The sequence below is a fragment of the Vipera berus genome, assembly GCF_964194415.1.
Source record: "Vipera berus genome assembly, chromosome: 6".
NCBI classification, from domain to species: Eukaryota; Metazoa; Chordata; class Lepidosauria; order Squamata; family Viperidae; genus Vipera; species Vipera berus.
This window is the reverse complement of record NC_138208.1, coordinates 45121559-45147562: the sequence shown is the minus strand read 5'-3', so window position 1 is coordinate 45147562 and position 26004 is coordinate 45121559. Positions and strand designations below refer to the sequence as shown.

General features: G+C 40.6%; 1 protein-coding gene across 2 annotated transcripts in view; it reads left to right on the top strand.

Moving 5' to 3' along the window:
• Positions 1-13160: 13160 nt before the first annotated feature.
• Positions 13161-26004, top strand: part of PTPRR (protein tyrosine phosphatase receptor type R) — a gene marked incomplete at its 5' end in the record, with an annotated part of 101659 nt that continues 88815 nt past the window's right edge. The window contains one exon of one of the 2 annotated variants that reach the window (XM_081330352.1): positions 13161-13242. In XM_081330352.1, the coding sequence (XP_081186478.1) occupies positions 13161-13242 (82 nt within the window). The remainder of the gene's footprint in view (positions 13243-26004) is intronic. The other variant, XM_081330353.1, reaches the window with a different exon arrangement.

The window sequence follows — 26004 nt, the reverse complement described above, 5'->3', positions numbered from 1 at the left end:
TTTTTTTCCCTTTAGTTTTCTTGGGATGTTCTAACAGCCTAGTCATGAATCTTTTACTGCCATCAGCTGGGTGCAGACTTCATTGCAATTGCTTTCAAGGCTGCCCCATGATTGTTATCTTTCAGGAGTCCTGGGAATTTAGGACCAAGATATCTGTATCAAACCAATTTTTATTGCAAGACTTCAGATGCTATTGCTTTTTTATTCCCCTTTTCTAATGGTAGTCAACTGACTATTTTTGCATGCATAAAAGATTGTGAATCCTCAGTTTGCCCCAGTAAATCATATAAGGAAAATGACATAATATGGTGGTTATCTTGTTATTTCCTACTGCATTCCTGTCTTGAGAGCAAAAAGATTCAAAATAATAAAATGACAATACTGTCATGATTTTGGAACACAAATGTAGGGTTCTGTATTGCAGCATGAGATAGAATGCTCAAAAGTAACAAGGTGAATTTACCACATTTTTGAAACATTTAATGTTTCTATGCACATTGCAATTTAGATAGCACCTGAGTAGCATTTATGTAGCCAGGAAGTTCCCCACAGAAACCCTGCTAGGTGTGTGACTCTCAGACAACAGCTTACAAATGTATTGCTTATCCCAAAGATGCTTTTTCACGAGGCAACTGGACTTTCTTGTTTTTCTTTGAAGATGTTTCACTTCTCATCCAAGAAGCTACTTCAGCTCTGATTGGATGGTGGGGAATGGAAGGAGTCATACTAATTGCAGACGGCTGAATGTCTCTTAGTCATCCAGGTCATAGTTGTACCAAAGATGCTTTTTTCACAAGGAAACTGGACTTTCTTGTTTTCCTTTGAAGATGTGTCACTTCTCATCCAAGAAATGTCTTCGGCTCAGAACCTCATGAAAAAGCATCTTTTGGATGCAGACAGCTGTTCATTTGCATTCTTTTAGAGAGTCATTGAGGCTACCTGGAGGCTTATTTGCATTGTTAGAGTCACCTGAGTAGTGCAAATGGGTGTGGAGCCTTCCTGGAACTGTTAAAGGACTGTGTTGTAGACTGGAAATAGATGATGTCATATCCCTCCCCCTCTGTTGAGAGAGGGCTGTTCAATTTTGACATAGATGGCCTCTTTGACCATCTAATAGTGTATTCTTGGGTTTGAAGTGTGCACTTATGTTGTGTTGGCTGAAGATCCTCCTGAGCTTTTCTGATATTCCTGCAATGTATGAAATGACTGCATTGCTTTGTTTATTGCTTTCTTCTTTGTTTGTTGTGCAAGAGCTCCTACTCGGTCTTTTCTGGGATTTGATTAAAGCCCACTTGGGATAGCCACATGTTCTGAAGGATTCCTTGATATGTTTTAGTTCTTTTTCTTACTCATCTTTGCTGGTAGGCAGGCCTTCAGCTTGGTGGTGTAGGGTTCTGATGACTCCCATTTTGTCCTCCAGTGGGTGGTGAGAATCAAAATGTAAATATTGATCTCTGTGTGGGGGTCTTCTATAAACTTCATTGTTAAGACTTCTGCCTTTCTTAATGTATACTGCACAGTCTAGGAAAGCTAGACTGTGGCCATCTATGTCAAAATTGGCCATCTATGTCAAAATTGAATAGCTCTCAACAGAGGAGGAGGGATACGACATGATCTATCTTCAGTCTACAACCCAGTCCTTTCAACAGTTTCAAGAAGGCTCCACACCCATTTGCACTACTCAGGTGACCATGGTCACACAGATAAACTTTCAGGTGGCATCAATGACTCTTTAAAAGAATGCAAATGACCAGCTGTCTGCAAGCAGTATAGGTCCTTCCACTCCCCACCATTCAGTCATAGCTGAACAAGCTTCTTGGATGAGAAGCGAAAGGTCTTCAAAGAAAAGCAAGAAAGTCCATTTGCCTCATGAAAAATCACCTTTGGGATAACTATGATCTGGATGACTGAGAATGTCCACAGACAAATGTATTGCTTCCAATTATCTTTATGTTTCTGTATATCCAACACAATTTCAATACAATACTCAGCTATACTATAACAGGCTTTAAATATTGGAGAGGAATTAGATACATCCATGTGTGTATGTGTAAACTGCAATAAACTGCAACAATCGGTTGTCAAGAAATGTTGATTCCTGAATTTAATCAATATTCTGTAATTGGATGGATTACCTTTCTTTTTCTATCAAGATATACTTTCCTATAGGAATCAGTCAACTGAGATCAGTAGACTGTGATTGTACAGTGGACAGAACTGAAACAAGTTGCAGCAATGACCAAAGCCCAAAAAGAGTGTGAGGTCCATCATTTTTTGTAGTTTAAACTTCATCTTTTTTTTTGCCTTTTTCTGGCATCCTTTTCACTCTCAACACCTCCCCTCTTTCATTAGATAGTAGGCTATCCAAAAAAGAGAGACAACCCTTTTGCCTGATGCCTGAAATTACTGGATGCCAAAATCTTTTGATTTTAGGCTGAAGATTGCATCAAATTAGACCATATGGTCCCAAGTTCCTGATTTAAGATACTTTGTCAAATTGAAGAATAATGTTATCTATGTCATAATTCACACCTAAGTTCAGTGAGGAGAAATTCTGCATGCAGAAAATCCAGGGGCCTTGTTGTGATTCAGGGTCAGCCTGTGGGTTCGGCAGTTGGGTCGGACGACTCAGAGGAGGAGGAGGGGGGTGTTGAAGACCTTGCTGAGGGGGTTGAAGATCTTGCTGATGAGAGCCCTCAGCCAGGCCCCTCCCACTTGGTCACCACGGAGACCCAGCTGTGTGAGCCTGACAGCATGGATGAAGATGACCCACAGCTGGCCCTGTTCAAGGACCAGTGAATTAGGAGTAAACAGAGGAAGGCAATGGGGCTTCTCGGAAGGAGGCAGAGAGAAGCCACGCCCTGAACTCTATATAAGGGGAATGTGTGGGGAGGGCTGGTTTGCTGAAGGCAACCGCTTGGATAGTTCATGTTTCTTTAAGCTCCTGTTTCTTGGTTTGTCTTGTTCCGTTTGTTTTTGTGGCAATAAATTTGGCAGGCATAATTCCAGCCTCTTGCCTTCTTGTAAAAGGGGTTGTCCCTGCCTTTTCTGCAGGGCCGGTAGCAGGCTGGTACAGAACAGGCCTCTTCTTAGCACTATCTTACCTGGGTCTAGGACAACTCAGTGTAGCCAACTTGTCACGGCCACCTTGCTGCGACACAGCTCACCACAGGACAAGAGTTACTGTAATATTGAAGAAATGGTAGAATAGAATAATTAAAGAAAGGAGGCCAAAGGGGGGATAAAATGAAATGTGAATGACAAAAATTAAAATAATTTTTAAATTACTTTAAATACTTAAATTGAATTGGTGAATTGTCCTGCAGCAAGTTGTCCCGTACTGAGTTGGCCACAGAGAGTGTCCCAGTGTGAGTTGGCCGTGATGAATTGGCTGTGGCGAGTTGGCCACACCAAGTTGTCCCATTCTGATCTTACCTAGCCTGTTGCCCTTCAGATCATTTGGATTATTCCATTATATATTGCCAGTGGTCAGAGATAATGGAAATTGAAAGATTGAATAACATTGAAAAATCAGAGGTTGTTAGACCTTGAAGGTTTTGAACTGGATTTGGGTGGCATGTTTATTTATGGTACAACAAAGTAAAGGTTAATCCAAGTTTTAAGAATCATTTTATTAGGCTATTGCTAAGCACATTTAATTTGTGCTTAGATTGTAAGCCGCCCTGAGTCTTCGGAGAAGGGAGGGATATAAATGGGATTTAAAAAAAATAATAAAATAAAATAAATTAGGTGTATCCACTGTGGATATCACTTCATGAAGCACCGAACAGAAAAGAGATACTAATCAAAGCTAAATGGATAACATATTGTGATTTACTGACATTTGAAGAAGAGGAAATTAAGATAAAAACAAAGGTATAAATAGTAAGTGGAGGATTTAAATGTGACCAGTTTAATTATTATAGAATATTTGAAAAATTTAAACTTGATAAAAAACTTTGTTTTTGCAGGAGATAAATCTGAATTGGAATCCAATTTATATTTTTAGGATGACCATTTGATTTCTAAAGTTTATCAAATGCTGCTTACAATGAACTTGGAAGATGAATATGCTAAGGATTCTATGATAAAATGGGCAGAAAAATTGGTTATAACATAATGCTAGATCAATGGGGAAAATATGGGGACTAATGGTTTGAAGTTTATTCTGAGTTACATTCTGAAAAAAAAACTTTTATAAAATGATATAGAAATGGTATTTGACCCCAGACAGATTGGCAAGAATGTTTAACGGAACCTCCAACAAATATTGGAAAAGTAATCAAATTCTAGATACATTTTGTCACATGTGGTGGTCTTGTAAACATGCTAGATCATACTGGATAAATATAATAATTGTTATGCAGAAAATAGTTAAAATGCAAATATTAATGAAACCCTTCTTGGTATTATGGATAAACTGATAAAAAAAACAATTTGGGACTTTATTTTGGTACAGGGTGACTACCACAAGGATTGTATATGCCAAATACTGGAGAGAAAAGGAATACCACAAGAATAGATCCTGAAACTGACACAGCTGGCAAATTAACTATATTGATTAGAGACAATGGTTTGGGCAAGTTTATAAGAGACTGGAGGAGTTTTGGAATGTTAAATACAACAACAGACTATTAACAGAGGATTTTGAAGATTAGTTTAACTTTTTGGGTTACTAATTAACAGCTTTTTTTACAGTGAACAGAGATTGGATCCATCTGATTGATAGACAATAACATTCTACATTTGGGATATTTGTTAAGAGATTGTGATTTAAAATAGTAATTTAGTTTAGTATAGATGAGAAAATTTATAACCATTTGTAAACCCCTCGAGCAAGAGAGGGTATTTATTAGATTTGTTTGAGTTATATTTATCAACATTCAACCAGGGTGTTAATTGTATATCTGTTATATAAATATGTTTGTTTGTTTGTTTTTTTATCCAGTGTTAATTTTTTTTCCTATTTTGTCTATAGTGTTTGTTGTTTTTTGTTGTTTTTATTTTTTATTTGTATTTTATCTTTTGAAATCAACGTTTTAAATAAAATTGTACTCTATAATATCTACAGACTGGGGCAATGTGTTTGGCATGTCCAATTAAGAGCATCAGTTGAAAGACCCTTGAAAGTTTCTATGGATCAGAACAGATAATACTGTGTTAGATGAACCAGGAATATGACGTGGTAATACAAGCAGTCCTCGACTTACAGCCACAACTGAGCCCAAAATTCCTGTTGCTAAGTGAAAGGTTTGTTAAGTGAATTTTGCCCCATTTTATGACATTTCTTGCCACAGATGTTAAATTAATCACTGCAGTTGTTAATAACATGGTTGGTAAGTGAATTTTGATCAGCTGATCATGGGGGTGCCACAATGGTCCTAAGTATGCAAAATGATCATAAGTCACTTTTTTCAGTGCTGTTGTGACTTTGAATTATTATGAAACAAACCGTTGTAAGTTGAGGACTACCTGTAATTTGAGAATTTCCTCTACCAAAAGTGAAGTGATATAATATTAAGTAAACGGGTATGCTGTCTATAGTACAAGCCTTCCTTTCCTTAGGAACTCTATGTGTGCCTCTTTCTCCTGGAGTAACTCAGGCCTATCTTATGAGTGATTGGATAGCAGCATTGCTATATTAATTAGCTAGTTTGGGCTGCAAACTTGTCATATGAATTACAAATCCTTTGTTCAAATTCTAAAGAAACTCTATTCTGCTCCCTTACTTTGCTGAAACTGCATGATTTATTGTGAATGACATGATCAGATTAGTTACTTAACCAAGGGAAATAGGAACCATTTAAGCTGTGTTTTCCCCTTATATTAGACTTGGGTACCCTTTTATGTAATTTATTCTGACTTCTGCTCCATCTTCTTAGCATTGCCTGCATGCTTTAATATATAAGAAGACAGGGATAGATTAATCCGTCCATTTTACTTCCTAAAGGTTTTGATTCTTTATGAATGGAGAGCTGATTCTGGTCTGTGTCAATCTGCAAGTGCATTGTTTAAATATTTGCGAGAAAATCTGCACGCATTTCACCTAATATATGCATTTTAATGGATTGTTTCTGATCATTCTTTTCAAACAAATGTTCTCAATATATCGGGTTTTGTACTGATTTTTCCCTAAGATATAATTTTAATACAAATGTTCCCAAATGTATAACTTTTTATCTTTCCTTTCCTTAATATACACATTACATTTGTGTTAAAAAGAAGCAGGGAATGCAGAGAAGCACAATCTAGATTGCATATTAGTTCAGAAAGCACAAATTACAATGGGCACATTAAAATGTGAGAGATTGTATATATTTATGTCTGTAATAAAGGGACTAAACCAAATGTTTTGCAATAGGAAGAACAAAAACAACTTATCTGAACAATCAACTGAAACTGTGATCTATCAATTTCTTCCCAAATCCCAACAGGATGAGGGACACATGTAAGAGGTATTTACTATAAATCAGGGGTGATCAACCTGCAACTTTAAGATTTGTGGACTGCAACTCCCAGAATTCCCCTTACAGATATAAATATAAACATAGTTCTGGGAGCTGAAATCTACAAGTCTTAAAGTTGCCAAGATTGGACACCCCTGATTCAAACAATACAAAATGGTGGTCAATATATCTTTCAATCGGTGTTCATTTATTCTTGAATATGAAAGGAAGAGACTGGTTGTATCAAGATCTTCTATTTTCAAAGTCCTTCAAAGTGTATTGGAATTCAACTTTGCATCAATTGTTTATCTCCCTTTAAAATCTTCTTAACCAATAGGGACAAGAGATAGTTAGAAGAGGGACTCTGCAGTTTTATATCCTTTCCTTGGGTAAATGACTTTCTCTGCATGTCATTATATAACATATTTTCTTTTGATTCCACTGGTCCTGTCAGAATGTCATCACTTTGACTTCCTTCTCCTTCTCAGATCTAATTTATGTTTCTATCCCGTTCAGTTCAGCTTAACTCCTGATTCCTCTTCTCTCCAGTAATGAAAACAAAATGGAACAATAATCTTTAAATAGCTTCAGATACACTAAATTATTCAGGTTTTTGTGTATTTCTCAAATAAAGGTAACATTTTAATTTAATTCATCCAAGTTCTACAGGTCCCTTAGCTAGCCATGATGACGAAATAAGATGAGTGATGTCACATTGCAAAGTCACAGGCTTTGCAACACAGTGTCTGGATAAACATTCTATCATTTGCCCCAATTCAATTGTCTATAATGGACAATTTTATAGCAATCTTCTCAGGCTACTTGGGAGGGGGACATCCAAGTCATGTAACTGCATATATACAAGGATATTAAATGCTTTTATTACAAACTATAAAATATATTTTATATATAAAAATAAATAAGATAAATGTAAATATACATATGAATAAATATAAATAAGATGCATATAAAAGACAAATTCCTTATGTGTCCAATTCACTTGCCCAATAAAAATATTTTTATTCTATTCTATTCTATTCTATTCTATTCTATTCTATTCTATTCTATTCTATTCTATTCTATTCTATTCTATTCTATTCTATTCTATTCTATTCTATTCTACTCTACTCTACTCTATTCTACTCTACTCTACTCTACTCTACTCTACTCTATTCTATTCTATTCTGTTCTGTTCTGTTCCATTCTATTCATGAATTTATTGAATATCTTTGGCATGTGATGAAGAAATCCTGGGATGTCATTAATATAATAACTGAACAACATCACAGCCAGGATAAACTCTACCTTGAAAAGTAGATATATTTCATATGAGAGAACCACTGGTATGGACCTTCAGATGGGTATTTGTATAAAAAAACCTTAACTAAATAATGTATTTAACCCAGATAGCTTTTTTTACAATGCATCTCTATTTATAAAGTGGCTCAGTGGGTTAGGATGCTGAGCTTGTCGATCAGAAGGTTGGCAGTTTGGCGGGTCGAATCCCGAGTGCCGTGTAACAGAGTGAGTGCCTGTTACTCGTCCCAGCTTCTGCCAACCTAGCAGTTCGAAAGCACGTAAAAATGTAAGTAGAAAAATAGGGACCACTACGGTGGGAAGGTAACAGCATTCCGTGCGCCTTTGGCGTCCAGTCATGCCGGCCACATGACCATGGAGATGTCCTCAGACAAGCGCTGGCTCTTCGGCTTTGAAACGGAGATGAGCACCGGCCCCTAGAGTCGGAAACGACTAGCATGCATGTGTGGGGGAACCTTTACCTTTTACCTTACATATGCTACACTAAAATACTACCATAAAATGTAAACAGTTGTTTATTTTGGCTATATATTTCACTATGAGATGATATAGTAGGAAGGAATCATGGTGGAGAGTCCAAATCTAAATCTAGTCTGTTCTTCCAAGTTGTCATTCTTGCCAGTGCTCAATTCTAATGAAAAGATGTTTAGTATACATCTTGGCCAGTATTATCTACAAAGCTTGTAAGCCCATGAATTCGAGATTCTCTTATTACCTTTTTTATAAACAGGTCTATGATGAAAAGTTCCCATCCTACTAGCATGCATGGAACTCTGGTTGCAATTTGCAAACAAATAGCTTAAAGACCTTCTCACACAAAGACTGGAATAACGACACCAAAGAATACTTTACATTTCTTCAGTATACCATATGCAAAATTTCAGAATATTGCCAAATTAGACCTTTTCATAGACATTTCAAACCGTATAATTTGCTTTGTTAGCGATTATGAATTTCTTATATTTGGTTCTGAGCTTAAACATATTGACAGATTTCACATAATGTAACATATATCTCTCTCTTCTCTGAATGCTTAGGAAAAATTTACTATATGCATCATTTAAGAATCTCTATGGTTACAGCACAGTTCATATTTAGCCCAAATAAACACTATATATTTTATTATATGTGGAATGAAAAATTAATTTGCTAATATTATAATCCTTACTATTATACAAAAAGTTTGTGTTTTTCCAGAATAGTTATTTATTATTTCAGTTAGTTACTGGTTTGATTGTACTCTCTGTTCAGTACCAGTAGTATATCCATAAGTGATCTGTTACAACCTACAAAACAGTTTAATTTAAGAAGCTAGTAAAGTACACCTATGAAACAACCTGAGTGGGACACGAGTCTGGAATTTAAAAAAGCAATCTAATGTAGGCTATAAATGAGTTAATATCTAAAGTTACATAAAATATGTTCATACCTAAAGTTAGATACAATGGAGCAGGAACCTGAGCTCTCAAGGTTTGGTAGATCTTTTTTTCCTTCCATTCAGTTGTGCACGATTCTCAGAGACTGTCTGAACAAGTCCCTGCAATTTTCTTGGAAAAGTTTTTGAGAAGTGGTTTTGCCATTGTCCCTTTCCAGAGCTGAGACAAAGTGACTGGCCCAAGGTCACCCAGCTGACTTAGAATTAGAATTCATTTCTGGCTTGATGCCTTAACCAGTACACCAAATAGGCTCTCAAAACTTACATTTTGTTGTTGTTGTTGTTAGCTGCAAAGTCGTATCCGACCCATCGCGACCCTATGGACAAGGTTCTTTCAGGCCTTCCTGTCTTCTACCATCTTCTGGAGTCCATTTAAGCTCACACCTACTGCTTCAGTGACTCCATCCAGCCACCTCATTCTCTGTCGTCCCCTTCTTCTCTTGCCCTCAATCTTTCCCAGCATTAGGCTCTTCTCCAGTGAGTCCGTCCTTCCTCATTAGGTGGCCAAAGTATTTGAGTTTTAGCTTCAGGATCTGGCCTTCTAAAGAGCAGTCAGGGTTGATCTCCTCTAGGACTGACTGGTTTGATCGCCTGGCAGTCCAAGGGACTCGCAGGAGTCTTATCCAGCACCATAGTTCAAAGACCTCAATTCTTTTGTGCTCAGCCTTTTTTATGGTCCAACTTTCACTGCCATACATTGCAACTGGGAAGACCATAGCCTTGACTATACGCACTTTTGTTGACAGGGTAATGTCTGCTTTTTAGTGTGCTGTCTAGATTTGCCATGGCTTTCCTCCCCAGGAGCAAGCGTCTTTTAATTTCTTGGCTACAGTCCCCATCTGCAGTGATGTTGGAGCCCAGGAAAATAAAATCTGTCACTACCTCCATTTCTTCCCCATTTTTTGCCAGGAATTGAGAGGGCCGGATGCCATGATCTTGGTTTTCTTAATGTTAAGTTTCAACCCAGGTTTTGCACTCTCCTTCTTCACCTGCAACAAGAGGCTCTTTAGTTCTTCTTCACTTTCTGCCATTAGAGTGGTATCATCTGCATATCTTAGGTTGTTGATATTTCTTCCAGCAATCTTAATTCCAACTTTTGATTCATCTAGCCCTGCCTTTCTCATGATGTGCTCTGCATATAAGTTAAATAGGCAGAGCGACAGTATACAGCCTTGCCGGACTCCTTTCCCAATTTTGAACCAATCAGTGGTTCTGTGTCCAGTTCTCACTGTTGCTTCTTGGCCCACATATAGGTTTCTCAAGAGACAAATAAGATGGTCTGGTACACCCATCTCTTTAAGAACTTGCCACAGTTTGTTATGATCCACACAATCAAAGGCTTTAGCATAGTCAATGAAGCAGAAGTAGATGTTTTTTCTGGAACTCTCTAGCTTTCTCCATGATCCAGCGTGCGTTGGCAATTTTATCTCTAGTTCCTCTGCCTTTTTGAAATCCTGCCTGTACTTCTGGTAGTTCTCAATCCACATACTGCTGGAGTCTAGCTTGTAGGATTTTAAGCATAACTTTACTAGCATGAGAAATAAGTGCAATGGTGCGATAGTTTGAACATTCTTTGGCACTGCCTTTCTTTGGAATTGGAATGTAAACTGATCTTTTCCAATCCTGTGGCCACTGTTGAGTTTTCCAAATTTGCTGGCAAACTGAGTGTAGCACTTTTACTGCATTGTCTTTTAAGATTTTGAATAGCTCAGCTGGAATACTGTCACCTCCACTAGCTTTGTTGTTGCTCAGCTTTTCTAAGGCCCACTTCACTTCACATTCTAGGATGTCTGGCTCGAGGTCAGTGACCACCTCATTGTGATTATCAGGGACGTTAAGCTCATTCTTGTATAGTTCTTCTGTGTAATTTTGCCACCTCTTCTTAATCTCTTCTGCCTCTGTTAGGTCCCTGCCATTTTGGTCCTTTATCATGCCCATCTTTGTATGAAATGTTCCCTTCATATCTCCAATTTTCTTGAAAAGATCTCTGGTCCTCCCTATTCTATTGTTTTCTTCTATTTCTTTGCACTGTTCATTTAAGAAGGCATTCTTATCTCTTCTAGCTATTCTCTGGAATTCTGCATTCAATTGGGCGCATCTTTCTTTTTCTCCCTTGCCTTTCGCTTCCCTCCTTTCCTCAGCTATTTGCAAAGCTTCCTCAGACAGCCATTTTGCTTTCTTGCATTTCTTTTTCTTTGGGATGGTTTTGGTTGCTACCTGTTGTACAAGGTTGCGAACCTCTGTCCATAGTTCTTCAGGCACTCTGTCTATCAGATCTAATTCCTTAAATCTATTTGTCACCTCTACTGTATATTCAACAGGGATATGATTTAATTCATACCTGAGTGGCCTAGTGCTTTTCCCTACTTTCTTCAGTTAAAGCCTAAACTTTGCAACGAGAAGCTCATGGTCTGAGCCACAGTCAGCTCTTGTCATTTTGAGGATTGTATCCCAGAATTGCTTTTCCTACTCTTTTTTTGACTATGAAGGCTACTCCATTTCTTCTGAGGGATTCTTGCCCGCAGTAGTATACCTGATGGTCATCTGAATTAAATTCACCCATTCCTGTCCATTTTAGTTCGCTGATACCTAAGATGTCGATGTTCAGGCTTGTCATCTCTTGTTTGACCACGTCCAGCTTGCCTTGATTCATGGATCTTACATTCCAGGTTCCTATGGAGAAAAAATCTTTACAGCATCGGACTTTCCTTTCACCACCAGACACATCCACAGCTGAGCGTCCTTTCGGCTTTGGCCCAGTCGCTTCATTCTTTCTGGCGCTACTAGTACTAGCCCTCTGCTCTTCCCCAGTAGCATATTGGATGCCTTCCGACCTGAGGGGCTCATCTTCCAGCGTCATATCGTTTTGCCTTTTGGTACTGTCCATGGGGTTTTCATGGCAAAGATACTGGAGTGGGTTGCCATTTCCTTCTCCAGTGGATCACGTTTTATCAGAACTCTCTGCTATGACCTTTCCGTCTTGGGTGGCCCTGCATGGCATAGCTCATAGCTTCATTGAATTACGCAAGCCCCTTCGCCACGACAAGGCAGTAATCCATGAAGGGGCAAAACTTACATACGACTGCACAAAACCTATCAAATTGTGTGATGTCGTAAATGGTCGTTTATTTGTAAAAAAAGCATTTGGATATAGACAAAGTCTAAACTAGCAAGATATCTGCCGGAGATGGAGGATGAATTTGGTTTGAACATCTCCATAAAAGGAGCAAAGAAGAAAAATGTTTTCCATGGTTTCTGTCTCTCCAGAATCATGAGGCAGAGCCTTTTAGCCAATCCTCCTTGTTTTATATTTGACATCCAAAACTGCAGAAGGAAGAACATGACACTGGGTGAAGATAAAAGCTTTCCTGTGACTGGAGCTTTCTAGCTGTGGGAGTCAGCCGGCAGAATTGACTATCTTGTATTTGCTGACGATAGGAAGGCTGGGACTTTCCTTAGGTCTGCTTGACTCTCAGTCTGCTTTATGGAAGTTGTTCCGGCTGATTATAGTCTCTTGAAAACAGAGAGAAAAATCCAGATATGGGGGTTAGATCTAACAGCTTTAATTCAGGTATATCAATAGTCATCCTGGAGAAATAAGGAGGGATTCTTGCCCGCAGTAGTATACCTGATGGTCATCTGAATTAAATTCACCCATTCCTGTCCATTTTAGTTCGCTGATACCTCTCTGCTACTTCCTTTCTTCTACCAATTTCCTTTCAAGATCTCCTGGACTTCTTCCTGACCCCAATTCAGCGGCCCAGCACCCGTTCCTTCGGGATGATCTCTGGCTGCTTTCCCGGAGCCTGCATCGCAAATTCCTGAGCCAGGAGAGGGCAGCAGCCTCGCGGTCCTTACTGCATCTGCGTGGACTTCTCAAGCATGCTCATTCACCAGGAAGGAGGAAAGCCTTGATGAGAAGCCAAGCCTGGCATCGCTGACGGCCAGCGGGAGCTGGGGCGATGCTCTCCCAGCTGCACGAAAGCACCATGTGGAGGACGGCAGCCTCCCTTGTCTTCCTCTGGCTTCATCTCCAGGCGGCAGGTAAGGGTGTGTGTGTGTGTGGGGGGGGGAATCAGCCGGGCTGACGACGGCAGGGAGCAACGGGTGGGGATAGCTCTCTTCAAGCCCTGGCGAGAATGGAAGGAAAGAGGATTGCCCTGCTCGCTTACCAGAGAAGCCAACTTCACACGACCCTGTTCAAGCACTTGTTGTTACTAATGGCCAATATGGGGTGGGGTTCTGCAGGCGGGATGGTCGTCGTGGTGGTAGATGAACATGTTGCGGACAGTTGGGGAGGGAGGTACGCAAATAGGTGCTGATTCCGCTCGAAACGCGCGAGCCCCCCCTTTTATCTGCCCCTTCGCCGCCTTTCAAGGGTGGCTCAGAAGAGGCAAATCTGACTCCTCCGGCGGCGTTGTTGGTGGGCTGCGGGGGGTCACTGCTGCTCTACCGTCTCGATCCCGTCGCGCTTCCTTAATCAAATCGATGCTCCTTTTCTGCAAGGGTGGATTTCTCCCTGGCGAAAGCTCGAATTCCCGCTTTGTTCGGAGTGCGCGGCGGAGTCTCGGTCGTTCCTCCGTCTGTTTCTAAGGTTTCAGCACCAGGGTCAGGAGCAGCCCGAACCCGTGAAAATGCCCAGCAGCTGGCCCGGGCGGCGCGTGGGCGGCGGGGAGAGAGGCTGGCGAAGACTTCCCATTGCCAATCTGTCCGAAAGAGCGCGGTTCCCGTGAAATCAGGCCATTCCTCAAAATGCCACTTGCAAGTTCAGGTCCCGCAGCTTTCCAAAGAGAGAAGATGCGCTGGAGGGCTGGTCCAAGGAATCGCACGGATGAGGCTGTTCCTGTGCTGTTTCCTGTGAAAATAGCAGTTTAGGAAGACCAAGGAATAAGCGGTCAGTGGCCACCTGGTCACCCCACCTGATATGTTGCTCCTCTTGCTGTTAGGTTCAACCAAGCCATAACTTGTTGTACAGGTAGCCTTGGACTTATAACTGGGACCAGAATTTCTATTGCTAAGCAAGGCAGTTGTTAAGTGAATCACCCCCGATTGTATGGCCTTTTTTCCTCCATGAATCCGTTAGTGAATCATGGCTGTTAACTGTATCATGTGGTCAGTGAGCAAATCCAGCTTCCCTCATTGAATTTACTCGTTGGACATCAGCTGCCAAGGTTGCAAATGGCAATTGCACAACCCTTGGATGCTTGCAACCATCATGAACACAGGTCAGTTACCAAGTCAGCCCAAATTTTGATCACATTGTCATGGGATCAATGGTGCAATGGCTGCAAGAATGAGAACTGGTTGTAAATCACTTTTTTTCAGGGCTGTTGCAGCTTCAAACCGTCCCTAAATGAATGGTTGTAAGTCAAGGACTACCCATACGGTACTGCTTCTCCAAACAGAATCCTAGGCCTCTGCTAATTCTTTTAGCAACTCCAGTGAAAGGGCAACAGACAACTTTGCTAAGGCTGTCTTGAATTCTAGCCATTTGAATGGTGCGAATTCTTCCTTGATATTGCCTTTTGAAAACCACACTGTGAAGTTCTTCCTCCACTGCAACCTGACTGTTACCATTTTAAATTTATCTTCTTCGGATATTGAATCTGAAAGGCCATCTGTGGGTTTAGCCAGAAGCAGTGAAAGCCAAAGTTGTAAAATTGAAGGCAGAGAAATCTTAAGGGATCACACGGACATCGGACCCAAGAGTGGAACAATACCATTTGCCAATAATATATATATATATTAAGCTTTTGTTTCAAAAGACTCAGATGTTAAAATGGTCTTTGTTCTGTAATGTTAGTTAAATTCTTTCCAAATAAGAACTGTATTAGTTTAAATATGAGATAGTAGATATTAAGAGAAAAACAAAAGAAGTATTGGATGTTGAAATAAGGGAAATTTTGGTAATTAAATTATAGTATATAGTATAGCTAGTCTTTTAAATACACACACACACACACACACACACACACACACATAGCGAGCAAGAGAGAGAGAGAGTATAAATATACTAAATATGGTTATGTCATTTTACTGCATGCACTAATAGTCCAGTAAAAGCAAAATGCTTGGTTGCTATGGGGAAAATTAATTTTTCATGGGGAGATCTGGCTTGCTTGCCCCCAAGGGCCCAGTGACCTATTAACCCAAATTCAGTGCCATTCCTTTCAGCCCATCTCCCCTTTACATTGCATTCATTCAGGTTATTCTTTAATCCTCACCCTTCAAAGCAACTTACCTCTAATTGTTTTTCTGTCAAAAAGATTTATATTCATCTGCAACTGTGGTTTTGTATTGCTGATAAAGGTAAATACAGTTCTTCCTCAAGTCAAGCTCAATTCCTAGAGATTTCATGTACATTTCCATATAGTTTTTGGCAACAGTATGGTAGGGAGTTGCCATGTTGTTATTTAAGTCAGGCTTTTGGATGACAATCTTCATGTATTTTTTGTCATGTTTTGTTTTGTGGAAGAAAGTTTGTTTCTGGAAACTGAAGGTGATGGTTAATGCATGAATAATTTCTTCCTATGATTTAAACACAGTGTTTTCTGCAATTAATAAAGTATGTAAGTATCAAAAAAGGTCCTAGCCTTGCAATTTCCAAAACTAATTTATTTTCCAAATGAGCAGATTTCTCTTTCTTTCTCTCTGAGTAATATACAGTCATAAGACTCACTGTATGCTACATAACCTACATGAATATTTTTCTTCTCAGTGAGCATTAGAGTTCTAGCTTGTATAAAATATGCACACAGTTTTTTATAGGTCATATAATGTTGCTATTGAGAAAACACTATCAGTATGATTCCTGGATCATGTAGCAGAGGGGAACCAGTCTGTTGGCAAACAGAACTGGGAAATTTATCTAATTATATCCTATGGTTATGAATTATAAATTATGATTTAATGTTATGTATCTATCTATCTATCTATCTATCTATCTATCTATCTATCTATATATATATATCTATATCTATATCTATATCTATATCTATATCTATATCTATATCTATATCTATATCTATATCTATATCTATATCTATATCTATATCTATATCTATATCTATATATCTATATATCTATATATCTATATCTATATCTATATCTATATCTATATCTATATCTATATCTATATCTATATCTATATCTATATCTATATCTATATCTATATCTATATCTATATATATATATATATCATATATATATATATATATATATATATATATATATATATATATATATATATATATATATATATATATATATATATTAGAAATATACTGTACATAATGTTGCTGCAGATCTTCTTGAAATATATCATCTATTAAACCTTGGTTGAAACAACTCAATTTAAAAATGTCTTTCATGCAGAATTCATAGTAGAAAAAACATTTCATTGTGAGATAATTCTATTTCCACTTATGTGAAATCTACAATATTATGTCAGTAGGATGCTAGGTAAAATACATTTGTAGAGGTGATTAATAAACTATGCAATGTCACAGCCACATCCTTGATTTGTCTTAAAGATGAGTTAATAGGCATTCAAAACCTGTGGTAATGTCACTAAGATTTTACACACGTGAATGACACCAGTTCACACATGTGAATAATTCACATTATTTGAATAATGACATGTAATGTATGTAACATCACTAATTCCCTTTTAATCTGGATGCCTATGGATAAGATCAAAGGATCATATTGTTTGGTCTATTACAATAACAGTAATAGGAAGCTCTCCAGAACAAAGTGAATATGTCTTGAATAATGCTTTAGATTAATTTTTAAACCAAAAGTTCTCAAGCTTTGCCATACTATCATTGACTAAAATGATAAATGAATTTGTGTGATACCCCTGTGAATAAAACTAATGATTTTGTTAGAGTTAGGATTGGACATGAAGTGAATATGCTTCTTAATCTTAATAATTAAACTTTAATCTATTTATTAAATAGAATTCCCTGTGACCCCTGGCATATAGAAACAACAGAGCATGTGTTCCTCCAGTACCTATGCCTCATAGACATTTGTACTAATCACCCTCTCACAATACTGTATACTGTACATTACCCATGGCACACAGGATAATTTAATGTCTCCCTTCTCCCTGCAGATACAAATCCTGCTATAACATATAATGTTGCCATCTTCTGTGCAGCAGCAATTAATGTACAGATAATACCACCAGAAATTATTTTAGCCTTTTTAATAAATGTTATTGATGTTAAGCTCACCATGGAAAACATCATATATTGTTATGTATATACTAGGTTAATTATTTAAAGACTGAACAGTGCAAACAGTAAAAATAAAGTCCAAATTAAGAACATTTCATTCTTAAGAACTGTTTAATTTAAAGTGGTTTAGTTGTAATAGATGGTTATAGATTCAAAATAGTTTTCAAGAGTGTACAAAAGATACTATTTTTTTCTAGCATCAGCTAAATTAGACATATTACATTGAGAAAAATGTTTCTCATTTCTTTCCTGTTACCTTTATTGATTTCATTGCAGAGATGTTAACATAGGAAATAGATTATTTTGTTATCTAATTTTACCTTCCAAAAGACAGAAGCAGATGAAAAATGTGAGATTCTTTCCTGTTGACTTTTTTGAATTAGCTGTTTTAGATTCTAAAAGTTTACTTCCTAAAGAAGTAACCTTGTAAATAATTTTAATGTCCTCCTCTAGTGCAGGGTAGGCAACCTTGGCTCTTTTATGACTCAAGGACTTCAACTCCCAGAATTCCTGAGCCAGCATGGCTCAGCTTGGAAACCTCTCTCTTTCCCCTCAGCGTGGCTGGCTCAGGATTTCTGAGAGTTGAAGTCCACGAGGCATAAAAAATAGCCAAGATTGCCTACTCCTAAAGCCAATAGAGGGAGCTTTTTTTGCAAAAAAAAGGTGCCGGAACGCCATTCTGAGTGTTCTATGAGGAAAAAAAACTGGTATTGTGGTAGATTTAGTTAGCCACATACTAATTTTTATGTTTCCCTGTAATTAATGTTTTTTAATTACTGTTACTTTTAAAATTACTATTATACTCTTCTTATGCTGGTCTATGACCATAATACAGATTTGATTGCTATTAAATAGAAATGATAGCACTGTATAAAAACATTAAAATTGCTGAACTTTATCATCCTATGCATTTCTATAAAGTGAGTATGCAACATCATGCCATTCAGGAAAGATATCAGAGGTATGTGAATATTTTTGAGAGAAGGTAAACCCAATTATGGGTAGCTTTGTGAAAGCATCTAATAATAGTTGTCATTTGGTATATTCTGCAGAAATTAGGGTTTGTCTGTTTCAATTGTATATTAAACTCCTATCCATGAAATACCTTAGGCTTTAATCAAACATATTGCCAAAAATTGTATCCCTCTTTTGGATTTAATAATAAATGCGACATAAAATTTTAAACATCCCGTAAAATAAATAGGTAGGCAAGTATTAAAATGTACATTTCAAAATAACATCAATAATAATTTAAACAATACGTTATGGTTGGCTGGTTGGTTATTCATAATGTCTTCAAGTCTCAGTTAAGAAGCAGCACCAAAAAAATCAAATATCATCAGTGATACCATTAGTCTAAATTTAACATACTTGAGGCAACATTTTTAAAATACTTGCAATCTCCCTCCATATTATGGAACTTGGTCAAGTTTATGCTTTTGTAGATAAATTTTACTGAGAATCCTAAAGAGTCAAACTATTCAGTCACATCTGAATATTTATGTATTTATTTACTAAATTTATGTGCAGCCCATCTCACTGTCAAGTGACTCTAGGTGGTGTACCAACATCATAAAAACCAAAGGTACAAAGTATTAAAATATTAACATGAACAGAGATTAAAACCAGAATATTATGGGATGGCATGGCATGGCAAGATGGAATGCCCAAATTGAGACCAAGGCCAATTGGCAGGGCCAGTTTTCTTGTGAACGGCCAAGAGGATGGAGGCTGATCTCATCTCAAGGGCACGATGTTTCAGAGGGCAGCAGCCAGGAAAAAAAGGCCCTTTTCCTGGACCTCTGAATATTGTTACCAATAACTGATTAGCAAGCAAATGTCTGAAAGCTATCCAATGATCTTTAAGTTAAGTTTTAATTGAAAAATAGGAAGTCATAAAGGTAAAGGTAAAGGTTCCCCCACACATGCGTGCTAGTCGTTTCCGACTCTAGGGGCCGGTGCTCATCTCCGTTTCAAAGCCTAGGAGCCAGGGCTTGTCCGAGGATGTCTCTGTGGTCATGTGGCCAGCATGACTAGACACCAAAGGTGCACGGAACGCTGTTACCTTCCCACCGTAGTGGTCCCTATTTTTCTACTTGCATTTTTACGTGCTTTCGAACTGCTAGGTTGGCAGAAGCTGGGACGAGTAACAGGCGCTCACTCTGTTACGCGGCACTCGGGATTCGACCCGCCAAACTGCCGACCTTCTGATCGACAAGCTTAGCGTCCTAACCCACTGAGCCACCAAGTCCCTATTGGAAGTCATAGAAAACACATATATTATTGACAAGCTACCAACACCTCAGAAATTCAGCCTAAAATGAAAAGAAAATAATAACATGTATTGCTTTGAATGAAAGGTTGGTGAAAGGTTGGTGGAAATAGACACCTCAAGATAATCCAGTTGTGTTCACAAACAAGGGAATTTCATATTGCACAAGTGTTTACATGACAAAGAAAATAAATTACGTGGCTATGTAGTATGTGGATCTGCACTGCTTCTAGATAGGATATTTAGAACGAGCAACCCAGATTTGAATTTGAAAAACATAAAATTCTATTTCATTGCATGAAATTGATCAACCAGTTTCAATAGTTGCCCTTTTATTTTGGGGTTACAACAAAAGAATAATGTTGAAATTTTATAGCTTTTAAATAAGTGAGGGGGATGTAGGCTATAATCTTTTATTTTTCTTCATAGAATACAGAAGATGTGGCCCAACATTCAGTTTTGTTTCATAAAAGAAATAACTGGGGGGAAATGGCAGTTCTACTAAAAATACTAAAAATGGCTTTTTAGTATTTAACAAAATTTCTAACATACTCACCCCTATCCTAATAGACTCTTGACTGCAAAGAGAAACATTTATTTATTTATTTATTTATTTAATACTATTTCTATACCGCCCTTCTCCCGAAGGACTCAGGGCGGTTCACAGGGCAAGAATAAAAATACAAATTACAAAAGTTAAAACAAAATTAAATAAATGCCCAAATACTAAAATACATCTTTAAAACCAATAAAATAACAATAACAACCCCCCCCCCAATCCCCTCATCAGGCCAGGCCAGCTTGTTCAAAAAAGTATGTTTTTAGCTCGCGGCGAAAGGAGCGAAGGTCGGGCGCCGTCCGGAGCTCAACCGGTAGCTGGTTCTATAGCTCCGGAGCGCCCACAGAGAAGGATCTCCCCCTGGGGGCCACCAGCCGACATTCTCTGACCGGTGGCACCCTGAGGAGGCCCTCTCTGTGGGAACGCACAGGGCGGAGGGAAGTCGATGCCGGAAGCAGGTGTTCCCTCAGGTACTCCGGACCCCTGCCATGTAGGGCTTTGAATACCATTACTAGTACCTTGAATCTCACCCGGAAGACAACTGGCAACCAATGCAGCTCACGGAGCAGAGGTGTAACGAGGGAGTATCGGGAGACTCCCAACACAACTCTCGCGGCTGCATTCTGTACCAGTTGGAGCTTCCGGGTGGTCCTCAAGGGCAGTCCCATGTAGAGAGCGTTGCAGTAGTCTAGTCGAGAGGTCACGACCGCATGCGTGACCGTGCATAGATCATCCCGGCTTAGATAGGGCCGCAACTGGCGCACCAGGCGAACCTGGGCGAAAGCCCCCCTAGTCACAGCTCCTATATGATCTTCCAGGGTGAGCCGTGAATCTAGGAGGACTCCCAAGTTGCGAGCCCTATCTACGGGGGGTAATAATTCACCCCCCATAGCGAGAGGTGGAATGTCCGAATAAACCCGGGATGAAGGTATGCAAAGCCACTCGGTCTTGTCGGGGTTGAGTTGAAGTCTGTTCCTCCCCATCCAGACCCGAACTGCCTCCAGGCAACGGGACATCACGTTGAGGGCATCACTGGGGTGGTTTGGGGTCGAAAGGAAAAGCTGGGTATCATCAGCATACTGATGATACCCAACTCCAAAACCACGAATGATCTCACCCAGCGGTTTCATATAGATGTTGAACAGGAGAGGCGAGAGGACCGACCCCTGAGGAACTCCACAAATGAGAGACCTCGCGGTCGACCTCTGCCCCCCTGCCAACACCGACTGCGAACGTCCCTGGAGATAGGAGGAGAACCACTGTAAGACCGTGCCTCCCACTCCCAATCCCCTGAGACGCCGCAGCAAGATACCATGGTCGATGGTATCGAAAGCCACTGAGAGGTCTAATTCCCCCTGTCCCGAGCCCTCCAGAGATCATTCACCAGCGCGACCAATGCTGTCTCCGTGCTGTACCTGGGCCTGAAACCTGATTGGTACGGGTCTAGATAATCCGCTTCATCCAGGACCAGAGGGAGCTGATGTGCCACCACACTCTCAACAACCTTCGCAAGAAAGCGAAGGTTGGAGACAGGACGAAAGTTGTTCAATACAGCTGGGTCCAAGGCAGGCTTCTTGAGGAGAGGCCTCACCACCGCCTCTTTCAAGACGGCGGGGAAGCTACCCTCGCTCAGAGAAGCTGATATAACTGCCTGGAACCAGCTGCGTGTCCTCTCCCGGGCTGCATAAACCAGCCAGGAAGGGCACGGGTCCAATAAACATGTGGTGGTGCTCAGCCTCCCCATGATCCTGTCCACTTCCTCCGGACAAACTCCTCCCAGGTGATATCGACAAGACCGCCCGCGTCCTGCTCGACAGACTCTGCCCAGTCAGAGTCCAGACCGGTCCGAATCCGAGCGATTTTGTCCGACAGATGCTGGTTAAACTCCTCGGCACGACCCTGCAAGGGTTCCTCCCTCACCTCCTGATTCAGGAGGGAGCGAGTCACCCTAAACAGGGCGGCCAGGCGATTATCTGCGGACGCGATAAGGGTGGCAAAGTGGTTGGACCTCGCCTCCCTTATCGCAGCGAGATAAGACCTAGTATAGGTTCTTAGTCGCAATCGGTCGGATTCGGATCGGCTGGATCTCCAACTGCTCTCTAGGCCCCGTCTCCAACGCTTCATCTCCCGAAGCTCCGCGGAGAACCATGGAGCTCGATGGGATCTGCACCGGGTCAGGGGCCGCAGGGGTACAACTCGGTCAAGAGCCTCAGTGGCTGCCCTTTCCCAGGCTTCCACTAAGGCGTCTGCCGAGCTGTGAGCAAGGGAGGCAGGTGGGGACCCCAGCGCCGCCTGGAACCTCTGGGGATCCATTAAGCGTCTGGGGCGGTACCATTTAATTGGTTCCACACGCCCACGGCAGGGGGTGGCAAAATGGAAGACCAGCCGCAGGAGATGATGATCGGTCCATGACAGGGGCATAACAATTGGGGAGCCCCCACAAAGATCATCTAACCACCGTCCAGATAAGAAAACTAAGTCAAGAGTGTGGCCTCCCTCATGAGTCGGTCCCGAAATTACTTGCGTCAGGTCCATGGCCGTCATGGAAGCCATGAACTCCCGAGCCAACTCAGATGATCCTCCCAGCAATGGTAGATTGAAGTCCCCCAAAACTATAAGTTTAGGGAACTCAATCACCAACCCAGAGAGGACATCGAGGAGCTCGGGCAGGGCTGCTGCTATGTGACTAGGCGAAAGGTACACCAGCAGCAAGCCCAACTGCGCACCAGGGCCGCATCTCAAAAAGAGAGACTCACACCAGACTATCTGGGGAACGGTGGCCTCCCGTGGACACAAGGTCTCCCTCATAACAACAGCCACACCCCCACCCCTACCCTGAGCCCGAGGCCGGTGCAGCACCCGGAAACCTGGTGGGCAAAGGTCAACCAGAGGAATCCCTCCCTCTGGGCCCAACCAAGTCTCCGTGATGCAAGCCAGGTCCGCCTGCTCACCCTCGACCAAGTCACGGACGAGGGGAGCTTTATTAGCGACAGACCTGGCATTCAAGTACACCAGCCGGAGCTCAGGAGGCTGCACATCCTCACTCCCAGAGCCCCGGGGCGGAGCCAGAGGGTCGGAATGCCCCACCACTTTTAAGCAGCGGAGAGGCCTTCCCTGAGTACGATACGGCCCTCTGCTCCTACACCTGCTGCCATTCCCTAACGTCGTGGGAATAGGTATTCCCACGACCAGCCCTGGAGCCCCGGAGGCAACCGGCCCCCGCTCCTCCCCCCGCGAACCACCTTGGCACTGGCCTGAACAGAGGTTGTTGGACTGCCCCCCTTGTCCAAACAACCAAAAAGAGTACCCTCCCCCCTCCCTAGCCCCCTAAAAAATTTAGAAAGAAAACTAATCAGGGGCCTCCTATTGGGTTTCCGTCGAAGGCCCCTACCCGTGCCCAGCCATTTCTCGGGGTCCCAATAAATGGGCCCTTCCTCGAGATCATAAACGGCTAGAAAGGCGGGTCGCACCCAGGAAGGGGGAGCACCCGTGAGGGCGAGCAAGTCCGTGCAAGAATATTTAAGGAAAGGCATGAGGGGTAGTCCACGTAGAGGGCAGTCCATAGTAAGGAGGATCTAAGAGAGGGTAAATAGGTGTCCCAGACCTCCGCCCAGCTGCTGCCACTCAGCTGGGTAAACCCCCCGAGCAGGCCGACCCCCGTCCTCTCACGACGGCTGCCGAGCCAATTCCTGGGGAGGAGGTGGTGGTCATTGGATAATAAATAAACTTAGTACAATCAGTTTCTAGTATTAACAATGTCATTAAAATATATTTTACAATTCTTGTTAGAAAAGATGCTGATGTAGATCAAAGCTGGTAATAGGTAGATTAGATTCAGGTGGTTTTAGAAATCTGTTGACCTGGTTTCTTTCTTTTTTCAAGAATGATGTATAACTCTGTGTGCCTCATGTACAGACAGTTGAATTGATGGGCACTTTCCCCAGCTATACATTTGTATTATTGCAATCCAGTGGTAGAGAGACTTGGTTCAGTTGTGCAAGAGAACATTCCAAGGCCTCAGGAAAATTATCCACTAAATAGAAAATTGTGATGAAAGCTGAACTTTTGAGAATCTCACCACTTTTGTGGCAAGAGTACTGCGTTCCATATTTTTAAGATGGGCACATGATGATGGAAACAAAGCAGGCTCCCTCAGCTGAGAAATGGAGTTGAGCACTGCTCCCTTGAGTTGGTCACAACTGGACAGGGGAAACCTTTAAACCTTTATAGGTTTAATCTTTTCAAAGGAATAGAATAATTTATAGATTTAATTGATGTACAAGTATCTCTATGATACTGTAGACTATAAATTTGTGTGGACTACGACACATTGTATTTTGTGCATGAAAACATATGCCCATAGATTTCTGTCATTTTAGTACAGTTGGGAAATATTTCTAACATCTTGAAGAATTGGGCAAGATGAATTGAAATATCATCCTCAGATATATTATCCTAAAGCAGCAGCAGTAGCAGCAGCAGCAGCAGCAACAACAACAACAACAATAATAATATAAACTTATTTGCTGCCTATCACATGGTTCAGGGTGTAAACCATACTCCATTATGGATTGGTTGACTGTATGAATCCAGCTAAATTTACAAACCACAGTTAAACTATAAACTATAGTGTGATGTCTGGATGCTGAAGAGAGCTTCTGCCACTGACTGTAATATTTGGACAAGTTTACATTGTGATATGTGATCCCTTTGTTAGTAAGGATCCTAATTATTAGGGATTTAAATTTAAGCCCAGGACTTTAAATCATGGAAAGAGAGGGAGAGGGAGAGGGAGAGGGAGAGGGAGAGGGAGAGAGAGAGAGAGGGAGGGAGGGAGGGAGGGAGGGAGGGAGGGAGGGAGGGAGGGAGAGGGAGAGGGAGAGGGAGAGGGAGAGGGAGAGGGAGAGGGAGAGGGAGAGATCCATAAAAACATAAACATCTGGTAAAAACCATGAAAATGTGAGAATGGGGACAAACCTATGCATCATGTTGTTAGCTTTGTTGTTTCATGCTTATCTTCTAATGTTTTGTATATGTGTGTGTGTTTGTGTATGTGTGTGCACGTGTACATTCCCTCCACCCATCTCTGTAGACCCCTGTGTTTAAGGATAACCTTATGTTGAATGTCTTGCCAGAATAAATCATGTGAGCATGAATTACAGATATTAGGTGGCTGGTTCAGGAATTGTGGCTAGTGCTCTGCCAAACATATTTCTGGCACATTTCTAGATTTGCCATTTTAGCTAATAGCTACATAACAATCACTTAATAAATTTGCTTTTGATTGGAATATATATTTATCTATGGCTGCCTCAGCTACAGGTATTTCCAAAAACAAAATACAGATGATATTTTTAAAATGTGGTATTGAAATAAAGGAAACGAAATAATAGCCTAAAGACTTATCCTTGTACTAACTTTGTCAGATTGTGTTTAGTTTTTTTGAGATCAGCCATTGTTAGCTAGGTATCACCATCTTGTTGATCAGAATGGATATACAGTTTAAAATAATGCCAGTAAAACAATAGTAAAAATATTAACAAAGCCTTCTGAAGAATTAGTTTATACTGTCTAATCTGAAGCGTACTCCTTTGAGATAATTGGAATTTCCTGCCAAATTTAAGAATAATTTCTAAATATAATTTTGTTTTGTGTTGCTTTTAAATAAATATAGAATGCTGAGGGCACATATAGCACAATCTCTCAAGATGAGCACTGAGTGAATGGGAGAT